This window comes from Triticum dicoccoides, chromosome 4A (genome assembly GCF_002162155.2).
Source record: "Triticum dicoccoides isolate Atlit2015 ecotype Zavitan chromosome 4A, WEW_v2.0, whole genome shotgun sequence".
In the NCBI taxonomy this organism is placed as follows: domain Eukaryota; kingdom Viridiplantae; phylum Streptophyta; class Magnoliopsida; order Poales; family Poaceae; genus Triticum; species Triticum dicoccoides.
Window position 1 is genome coordinate 97247919 of NC_041386.1, and position 10895 is coordinate 97258813.

Below are 10895 nucleotides of genomic sequence, written 5' to 3' on the forward strand. Positions count from 1 at the left end.
ATATACAAGCACACCTAACAAACTAATATTTTATAACTTATATGCTGAAAATCTGTATATTTCAGCATACCTAACTACGACAACTGCATCTTCTTCATGCCTTCTACTGCAACTGCATCATCTTTAGTTCTTCAACTTCTGGAGATGCTCCGAGCGGCGAACCTCCATGTCAGCTGCCACCTTCCTCTTCTTCTTCCTCTCTGGCTGTGCTGCGACGTCCTGTGCTTGCAGGGCCAAGACCACCTCCACCTCCTGCTTGACGATGTTAGGAACATTGGGAAGCAGCTCGATGTCAATGGGGCGGTGCTTGTCACCCTCCTTGGCGACCGGCGCCACCATGTGGACCTCCGGCTCGGGGACGACGGGCGCCGCCACATTGACCTTCGGCTCGTCGTCAGAGAGCACAATCACGTCCGGCTCCTCCCAGCCAGTCGACCAGGACGAGTCGGCGGCGTAGCCAGAGTCGTCGTCGGAGCCGGAGTCGTACTTTGAGTCGCATGAGATGTACTCGGAGACATCGTCGCGCCCGAGGTAATCGGGCTGGTAGTGGTCCCAGTAGGCAGTGTTGACAGGTGCGGGGACGACTAGGTCGACGTTGTGGCGGACGCGCACCGGATCCGGCTGCCGCGACGCAGTGGCGGACCGGTACATCCACCACCGGGCTCGTTGCCCCGGGTCGTCGGAGCGCGTCTCCTGCATCGCGAAGCGGAGGGTGAGTGCATAGTGGATACCATCGTGGTCGGGGCAGGCGCGGTCCAGCTCGTCGTCGGTCATGACCTTCAAGAGGCCACGCGCATGGTGACGCAGCGTCGAACAGCTGGGGAACCACTTCCCGATCTCCGTCAGGTCCACGCGCATGGCCTTGTCATCGCCTGCGAGGTCATCGATGACCCTCTTCCAGGCAGGGCAGTTCTCCATGTCCGCGGCGGCGGTGTGGTGGTCAGCGGCGAGGGTTTTCTTGCGTGGGGGTTTGGTGCGGGGTAACCGAGGCGACGTGGTGGACTGAGTGGAGAGTGGAGAGTGGAGCGGTGGGTGGGTGGGCTTAAAGAGCAGACAAGGAAACGGAAGAGGCGTGAGCCATTGGGCCACTAGCAACTGCTAAATAGCTACGTTAGTACCTGCCCTTGATCAAAGCACTACTACTTATGACACTGGCATTGCCACCAATGTTCAATATCACAGGTCCTAGGTTCGAGACCTAGGCAAAACTCTTTTTGTGTAATTCTTTTTCTTTAAGAAAAATTTGGTACAGGCATACAAATTCAGTCATATAAAATAGCTACTGCAGACATATAAATTCAGACAAATTCAGTCATATAAAACAGCAACTGCAGGCATATAAATTCAGGCAAATTCAGTCATATAAGACAGAGACAGTTAACTTCATTTTCTTATCTGAACCAACTTCAGTTTCTTATCTTAACCCACTTCAACTTCAATATCTTATCTTAACACAATTTAGTTGACACAAATCCAGGAGGAAAGATACAAAGTGGTTTTTTTACAATGACACTGATTCAATCAAATTCATTCAGCATGCCCTTTAGCTTCCTTATCTTCTCCTAGGCAAAACTCTTTTTGTGTAATTTTTTTCTTTAAGAAAAATTTGGTACAGGCATACAAATTCAGTCATATAAAACAGCTACTGCAGACATATAAATTCAGACAAATTCAGTCATATAAAACAGCAACTGCAGGCATATAAATTCAGGCAAATTCAGTCATATAAGACAGAGACAGTTAACTTCATTTTCTTATCTGAACCAACTTCAGTTTCTTATCTTAACCCACTTCAACTTCAATATCTTATCTTAACACAATTTAGTTGACACAAATCCGGGAGGAAAGATGCAAAGTGGTTTTTTTACAATGACACAGATTCAATCAAATTCATTCAGCATGCCCTTCAGCTTCCTTATCTTCTCCTTGGTGGCCTCTGTCTGTTTGAATAGGTCACCAATCATGTACTCAAGCTTCCTTTTCTCATGCTTCAAGCCATCCCTCTCTTGCACTGCTTGGTCCCTCTCTTTCTCTGCTTTAACCCTGAATACCTGATGAATGTTGGTTACTGACTTGTCTGCAATCTCCTTCTTCTCAAGTTCTTCCTTTAGATCAGTCAGAGTAAGTTGTGTGCTGCCTAGTTGGCTCATTGCGTGCTCCTTCTCAGCCACCATCTTAGCAAAATCAAGCTTGAAATGCCTCAACTCATTCTCCATCTTCTTCTTCTCTTCAAGAACCTTCAAATTTTCTTCAGCACTCACAACATTCTGTCTGAGCCTCTGTTTTTTCTCCTCTTCATACATGGTCCATATAGTAGCTAGGCTCATCTTTAGAGCATCAGGCCACTCAGGGTCAACCCACTCAACATATCTGCATTTGGGGTTAAAGATATTCAGTTAACTGCCAGTATTCAGTACTGTGCCTGATGATGGAACTTAAGACATACTGCAAAGAGAAAAATGTTTAACAGTGCCAAATGCAAAAAAATTACTAACCTTTTGCGCACAAGCTAGAAACCTTCTACCAGTATCAACAGATTCAAATGCCACATTCTTCCCACACAAAGATCCATGCCCACATCTAAAGCTAGGCAGATCTGTAGCCAAGCCACTCCATTCCTCATAGGATATTGTGGCAGGTGGCTAAACAAAAGAGAGACATTTGAAATCAATTGAGAGAGAAACCCTAGCTGAGAAACCCTAGGCTGGATTTGTGTGAGATTGAGGAGCACACTAACCTTGCGGGTCACTGAGTCATCTTCAGAAGAAGTGGGAAGATCATCCCAGGACACCATGGTTGCTGCTAGATGAAGATGAGAAGGGGATTTGTTGGTGCTATTGGACAGAGGAGAGAAGGGATCTGGTGGTGCACGAAATTGAAGATGAATGGTGAGGAAGAAGGGGATCTGGTGGTGGTGGTCGACTGGTGGACCAAAGCTACATGTAGAGTGCAAGTTGCTGGGTGGGTGTTTGCAGCAGGTGCAAGTACATGCTTGCTTTTGAGTTCAGTTGTGCTAAGATTCACTTACTTCATTTAGTACAGCAATTAGTTTGCAAAGTTTGCAAAGTTAGTTCAGTACAGCAATTAATTTGAAAGCAATGAGGTTAAGTACAATGAGGTTAACTTTGCAAACTAAATTCAGTTAACTATAAAAATTCAGTGAACTGCAAACATTCTGTCAGAATTAGTTTAACTACACTTCTGACATGAAATACATCTGTCAGTTTTTTCAAAGCAATTAGGTCTAGCATTTCAAAGCAAGTAGGTCAAGCAGGCTTCACATTACTGACATATTATCCATTACAACAACCATTACAACTAAGCATTACTGAGCAAACAAAAGCAACCATTTTAGTATGCTTAGTTTACACACCTGCACCTACTAAATTAACAACACTTCACTTCTTCATAATTAAGGTGAAACACATCACACAAAGCACTATAACAAAACCAATCATCAGCTTCAGCAGCATCAAAATCTCTCTGCCTAACCCTAAAAGCATAGCAATTTGCTGCTTGGTAGCATACTTATTCTCACTGGAGCTGCCATAATTATCTCTTCCAGCCCTGCCTCTCCCAGCCATGACCCTTCCAGCTGTGCCTCTGCCTGCCATTGATTCAGTCCTCTGCCTCTCAAGCTGATGGGGTCATGTACCTAGGGTAGGGTCACTGACCTGATCTAAGTACCCTGCCCAAAGACACCCTTAGAAGAGGTCACCTTCCAGTCGACCAACGAGGGACTCACTCGACTGACTTGAAGGACTCGACCACGAAGACTCACTCGACCACCAGAAGGTCAAGAGGCACTCTGCACTGCAACGGCCTGTAATTAAGTAGACTTTATGATAGTAAAGACACTTTATGTGGGGCGTTACCAGTAACGCCCCAGACTTAACTCACCTTAAACCCTCTCCTACGTGGGCTGGCTGGGGTCCTGGCGCACTCTATATAAGCCACCCCCCTCCACAGGTAGAGGGGTTCGGCACCCTGTAACTTGTATACATATAATCCACTCGACCGCCTCTGGGCTCCGAGATGTAGGGCTTTTACTTCCTCCGAGAAGGGCCTGAACTCGTACATCCCCTGTGTTTACAACCTCTCCATAGCTAGGACCTTGCCTCTCCATACCTACCCCCCACTCTACTGTCAGGCTTAGAACCACGACAGTTGGCGCCCACCGTGGGGCAGGTGTTTTAGCGATTTTGTGGGGAAGTTGCGATTCTTCTGAGTACTTTCATCATGGTGGCTGCTGGAGTTTTGGTCGAGGGTCGAGAGATCCGTCTCGGCGCTCTCATCTTCATCGCCGACGACTCCGCCTGGCTCCAGGAGGCTCCACTCGACGTTGATGCGCTCCCCATCCGCGGCGCGACGCATTTTCGCGCATGTGTCCGCGGCGTTCTGCTGTGGCAACTGTCGACCCCGTATCGGTCGACATACCCATCGACCACCTTCCCGGTCTCCCGCCAGCGCAAGCGCTCGGGCCGATTGAGGATTCAGCGGTGGGTGAGGCACGCGGTGGCTCGCCAAATGGCCACCACCCAAGTTGCAGCAATCGAGCCCGACGAATCTCTCTACGGCCTGTTCGACCTGTCGACTGGCTCCGTAGAGACCGCATCCGAGTGCGATAGCAGTGATCCAGCGGCGGAAATCCTGATGGTCGACGGGCCCCGCAGTCCCCCTGGCTTCGCCCGTGATGGTGGAGCAGGCGACGGAGGCGACCCCGCACGAGATCACGAAGAGTACCAGCCCGAGCCACTCGACTCTCTGCAGAGAGAAGAACTTCGCCGCAGGAACGTGGATGTCCTGCGTACTCCCATCGCAGGAGAAACCCCCGAGGCTCGCGCCTTGGAGGAGGCACGTTTGGCCAATTTGGCCGAACGCACTCGACTGGAGAATCTTCAGCGAGCAATCGATGAGCGTGCGCGGCAACGAGTTCCCGACACCAGTCGACGTCAACTCTTCCCGCCGACTCAGGTATATCGAACCCCAATCCAGAATTTAGCAGCTGCGACCCGTATAGCAGAGTCCATCCAGCCCTCTCAGTCGGAAGCTGGCAGAGGCTTGATGCAGATCAGGGATCTACTCCGGGCAGCAGGAGACCAGAATTCGGCCGTGTCGCAGTCGCGCAACAGAATTCACAGTCGATCCGTCGCTGCGAATACGGTTCAGTCGGCTCACAGTCCCAGATCGCCTCCGCGGCGTGAAGGGCGCGAGAATCGGCGAGACCAATATGGTGACCGATTCGACCGAGATGATAGGCGTCGAGTGCCCAATTCCCCTCCGAGGGGTGGGTCTTACACTCCTCGGCAGCAAGATGACAGACGTCAGTTCAGTACGGGGCGAAGAGTTCCAGTCGACCCCAGAGAACCAGGCTTCGACGCGCGATCCATTATCGTGCAAGGTTTGGTCGACCGGAACAGAGCCCATCGAGGCGGACTCGACAGAGATGCACCCACAAGCAGTCGAGTGCATGTTTCTGGTCCTGAATGTTTCAGCAGAGCTATCAGAGCCGCAGTTATCCCTCCCAATTTCAGGTTGGCAACAGGAGTCAGCAAGTTCACTGGTGAGTCTAAGCCTGAAACTTGGCTTGAGGACTACCGAGTGGCAGTTCAGATTGGTGGTGGGAACGACGAGGTGGCCATGAAGCATTTGCCCCTCATGCTGGAAGGTTCTGCCAGGGCATGGTTGACTCAATTACCTCCTAGCAGCATTTACACTTGGGAAGATCTGTCCCGAGTGTTCATCAGAACGTTTGAAGGAACTTGCAAGCGACCAGCTGGACTGACAGAGTTGCAAGTCTGCGTGCAGAAGACCAATGAGACTCTCAGAGAGTATATTCAGAGATGGATCACTTTGCACCATACTGTGGAGAATGTGTCTGATCATCAGGCAGTCTGCGCCTTTAAAGATGGCGTCAAGAACAGAGAATTGAGTTTGAAGTTTGGTCGAACCGGTGACATGACCTTGAGTCGGATGATGGAGATTGCTACCAAGTACGCCAACGGCGAAGAAGAAGACCGACTCCGAAGCGGCAAGCACAAGCCGAGTCAGTCGGAAAAAGGAAACACCAGTCGGAAACAGAAGCGGAAGGCTGAACCGGCAGCTCTTGGAGAGGCTCTGGCCGTGACTCAAGGAAAGTTTAAAGGGAAACCAAAAGGATCCTGGAACCCTAAGAAGGTGAAGGATAAAGAAGGGAACGACGTGATGGATATGCCGTGTCACATCCACACGAAGAAAGACGAAGAGGGGAATATCATCTACCTGAAGCATACCACTCGCCAATGTCGACTCCTGATCCAGCAGTTTCAGGGAAAACAGTCTAAGGACAAGGAGAAGGAGTCGGACAAGGCCGAAGACAAGGAGGACAGTGAGGAAAGATATCCGCATATCAACTCCACTCTGATGATCTTTGCAGATGTGGAAAGCAAGAGTCGATTGAAAGTCATTAACCGAGAAGTGAACATGGTTGCCCCAGCAAAAGCAAATTATCTGAAATGGTCCCAAATACCCATCACATTCGACCAATCTGATCACCCGACTCATATTGCCACCCCTGGGAGGCAAGCTTTGGTGGTCGATCCAGTTGTCGAAGGCACTCGACTGACAAAAGTGCTGATGGACGGTGGAAGCGGGCTGAATTTGTTGTATGCAGACACACTGAAAGGAATGGGCATTCCGATGTCCCGACTGAGCACTAGTAACATGAGCTTTCATGGAGTTATACCAGGGAAGAAAGCCGAGTCACTCGGCCAAATAGCTCTGGACGTGGTGTTTGGTGATTCGAAACATTTTCGCAAAGAAAAGTTGACGTTTGAGGTCGTGGATTTTCAGAGTGCATATTATGCCATTTTGGGGAGACCAGCTTACGCACGGTTCATGGCTCGACCATGTTACGTGTACCTCAAATTGAAAATGCCCGGCCCCAAGGGAGTGATCACTGTCACCGGTGATCGGAAAAAGGTGGAAGAGTGCTTTCAGAAGGGCTCAAAGATTGTCGATTCCCAGGTGACAGCGGTCGAATTCGAAGAATACAAGCAAAATGCAGATCCGAGTGATTTGCTGTGATCCAAGAAACCCGCCACAGAGTCTGCATTTCAGTCGTCCGGTGAGACAAGCCTGTTCACATTCACCCGACCGACCCCGATGCAGCTCCGACCCACATCTCCACAACACTCGACCCGAAATAGGAAGAAGCGCTCATCGAGTTCCTCCGTGAGAACTGGGACACTTTTGCATGGAAGCCCGCTGACATGCCAGGTGTTCCCAGGGGACTGGCTGAGCATCGCCTAAGAGTCGACTCATCTGCAAAACCAGTCAAAGAGCATCTTCGGCGGTCCGCCGTCCAGAAGAGAAAAGCCATTGGTGAGGAAGTGGCTCGACTGTTGGCGGCAGGATTTATCCGAGAGATATACCACTCCGAGTGGCTCGCTAATGTCGTCATGGTTCCTAAGAAGGACAAATCGCTCCGAATGTGCATTGATTTCAAGCACATCAACCGGGCCTGCCCGAAAGATCATTTTCCTCTCCCTCGCATAGATCAAATTGTTGACTCGACCGCGGGATGCGAGAGACTGTCTTTTCTAGACGCCTACTCCGGGTACCACCAGATCCGTCTGTACGGACACGACAAGATAAAAACAGCTTTCATCACTCCATTCGGGTGCTTCTGCTATATCACCATGCCATTCGGCCTCAAGAATGCCGGAGCCACATTTATGCGAATGATTCAGAAGTGTCTACTCACTCAAATCAGTCGGAATGTGGAAGCATATATGGATGATATCGTTGTCAAGTCGCGAAAAGGTTCCGACCTGCTCGCTGATCTCGCCGAAACATTTGCCAACCTCAGAAGGTATGATGTCAAGCTCAATCCATCAAAGTGCACATTTGGAGTTCCTGGTGGCAAGTTACTCGGTTTTCTCGTTTCCGAACGAGGAATCGATGCTAATCCAGAGAAGATCGGCACTATTCTCCGAACGAAACGCCCTGTGCGAGTGCACGATGTCCAGAAGCTTACTGGATGCTTGGCCGCATTAAGTCGATTCATCTCACGACTCGGTGAAAAGGCATTGCCTATTTACCGACTGATGAAGAAGACAGACAAGTTCGAGTGGACTCCAGAAGTTGATGCAGCGTTTGCCGAGCTAAAAGCTCTGCTCTCCACCCAGCCGGTGCTTGCTGCTCCAATCAGCAAAGAGCCTCTGTTGCTCTATATCGCAGCCACACGACAAGTCGTCAGTACTGTGCTTACGGTCGAGCGAGAAGAAGAAGGAAAAGCTCTCAAAGTTCAGCGCCCAGTGTATTATTTGTCTGAAGTCTTGACTCCATCCAAGCAGAGATATCCTCATTATCAGAAGCTTGTGTATGTAATATACATGACCACAAAGAAGGTTGCTCATTATTTCTCTGATCATTCCATCACAGTCGTCAGCGACGCTCCACTATTAGAGATTTCGCACAACAGAGATGCAACTGATCGAGTGGCCAAATGGGCGATTGAACTTCTTCCCCTTGATATCAAGTTTGAGGCAAAGAAAGCCATTAAGTCCCAGGCAATAGCAGATTTCCTCGCCGAGTGGATTGAACAGCAGCAGCCGACTGAAGTTCACTCGGAGCATTGGACCATGTTCTTTGATGGCTCTAAGATGTTGAATGGTTCCGGTGCTGGGGTTGTCCTGGTTTCCCCCAGAGGAGATAAGCTCAGATATGTGCTCCAGATTCACTTCGATTCCTCCAACAATGAGGCAGAATATGAGGCCCTCTTATATGGGTTGCGAATGACCATTTCACTCGGCGTCCGTCGCCTGATGGTCTATGGCGACTCGGATTTAGTGGTCAATCAAGTGATGAAGGAGTGGGACGTGAGAAGCCCAGCCATGACTGGATACTGCAGTGCAGTGAGGAAGCTGGAAAAGAAGTTCGAGGGGTTGGAGCTCCATCATATACCCCGACTGAAAAATCAAGCAGCTGATGATCTAGCAAAGATAGGTTCCAAGAGAGAAGCCATTCCGAGTGGTGTGTTCTTGGAGCATATACACACTCCGTCAGTCAAAGAAGATCCTTTCACCGAAGAAGCTCCACAGCCCAAGAGTGCCACAGATCCGACTGAGGTTGAAGTCCCGGCAGTGGTCGACTTGGTCATGGAGATTTTGGTGGTCATTCCCGATTGGACAGTTCCATATATCGCGTATATCCTGAGAAAAGAGCTCCCGGAGGATGAGGAAGAGGCTCGACAGATCGTCCGCTGATCTAAGGCCTTTACCGTAATCAAAGGACAGTTATACAGAGAAAGCGCGACTGGAGTCGTTCAGAAGTGCATAACGCCGGAAGAAGGTCGAATCATCCTTAATGATATTCACTCGGGGACTTGTGGTCATCACGCGTCCTCTCGGACCATCGTGGCCAAAGCATACCGAGCCGGATTTTACTGGCCAAAGGCGAATGAGATGGCAAAGGAGATAGTGGATAAGTGCGAGGGATGTCAGTTTTACTCGAATATGTCGCACAAGCCTGCATCAGCCCTGAAGACCATTCCACTCGTCTGGCCTTTCGCAGTATGGGGGTTGGACATGGTCGGTCCTTTGAGAACAGGGCGAAGTGGCTTCACGCATGTACTGGTGGCAGTCGACAAGTTCACCAAGTGGATTGAGGCTAAACCAATCAAGAACCTTGACGCCGGTACTGTTGTTAGTTTCATCAGGGAACTAATATTCAGATATGGAGTCCCGCACAGCATCATTACGGATAATGGGTCGAACTTTGACTCGGAGGAATTCAGATATTTCTGTAACTCTCAAGGCACACGGGTCGACTACGCTTCAGTCGCCCACCCACAGTCGAATGGACAAGCAGAGCGAGCCAATGGCCTAATTCTCAAGGGATTGAAACCCCGACTGATGCGTGATCTCAAGCATGCAGCTGGAGCTTGGGTCGACAAACTTCCCTCAGTGCTTTGGGGACTACGGACCACACCTAATCGGTCGACCGGAAGAACTCCATTCTTCTTGGTCTACGGAGCTGAAGCAGTCTTGCCGAGTGATCTTCTCCACAATGCTCCTCGAGTTGAAGTCTACAACGAAGCAAAAGCTGAACAAGCGCGGCAGGACGCAGTCGACCTTTTAGAGGAAGAAAGGGAGATGGCTCTGATCCGGTCGACCATCTACCAACAAGATTTGCGTTGTTTCCACGCCAGAAATGTGAGAGGTCGAGCCTTCCAGGAAGGAGATTTGGTTCTCCGAGTGGATCAGCACAAACCACACAAGCTTGCTCCTTCTTGGGAAGGTCCCTTCATCGTCACCAAGGTCCTCCACAACGGGGCGTACCGTCTTTACAACGTCGAGCATAATATCGACGAGCCCCGAGCTTGGAACGCGGAATTACTCCGCCCATTTCACACTTAAGTTTTATCACTCGGATGAGTTGCAATAAAGTACTTCTGTAGTTCATGGACCTCAAAATAATAGTGTCATAGTTCCTCCATAATTTTTGTCACTTTTTATTTTGTCTAATAAAATTCCCCCTCAGTGGGTGACTTAGCCGCGAATCCGTTCCGCCTAAGTTTGTAAAAAATCCTACCGAGTGGTGAGCCAGACTTCGCACTCGGAGGCTTAGCTGCGAATCCGTTTCGCCTAAGTTATGGAAACCCTACCGAGTGAAGAGCAAACCTCTCACTCGGAGGCTTAGCTGCGAATCTGTTTCGCCTAAGTTATAAAAATCCTACCGAGTGAAGAGCAAACCTCTCACTCGGGGGCTTAGCTGCAGTCCAAGTACTCGCCTAAGTTATAAAAATCCTACCGAGTGAAGAGCAAACCTCTCACTCGGGGGCTTAGCTGCAGTCCAAGTACTCGCCTAAGTTATAAAAATCCTACCGAGTGAAGAGCAAACCTCTCACTCGG

The 10895-nt window shown here is 49.7% G+C and overlaps 1 protein-coding gene across 1 annotated transcript in view; it reads right to left on the reverse strand.

Annotated features, from left to right (window-relative positions):
• Positions 1-1880: 1880 nt before the first annotated feature.
• LOC119283436 overlaps positions 1881-10895 on the reverse strand; it is a 15671-nt gene continuing 6656 nt past the window's right edge. The window contains exons 3-6 of the mRNA XM_037562989.1: positions 3493-3638; positions 2738-2936; positions 2496-2642; positions 1881-2237 (exon numbers count right to left, since the gene is read on the reverse strand). Coding sequence (XP_037418886.1) covers positions 1881-2237; positions 2496-2642; positions 2738-2936; positions 3493-3638 — 849 coding nt within the window. The remainder of the gene's footprint in view (positions 2238-2495; positions 2643-2737; positions 2937-3492; positions 3639-10895) is intronic.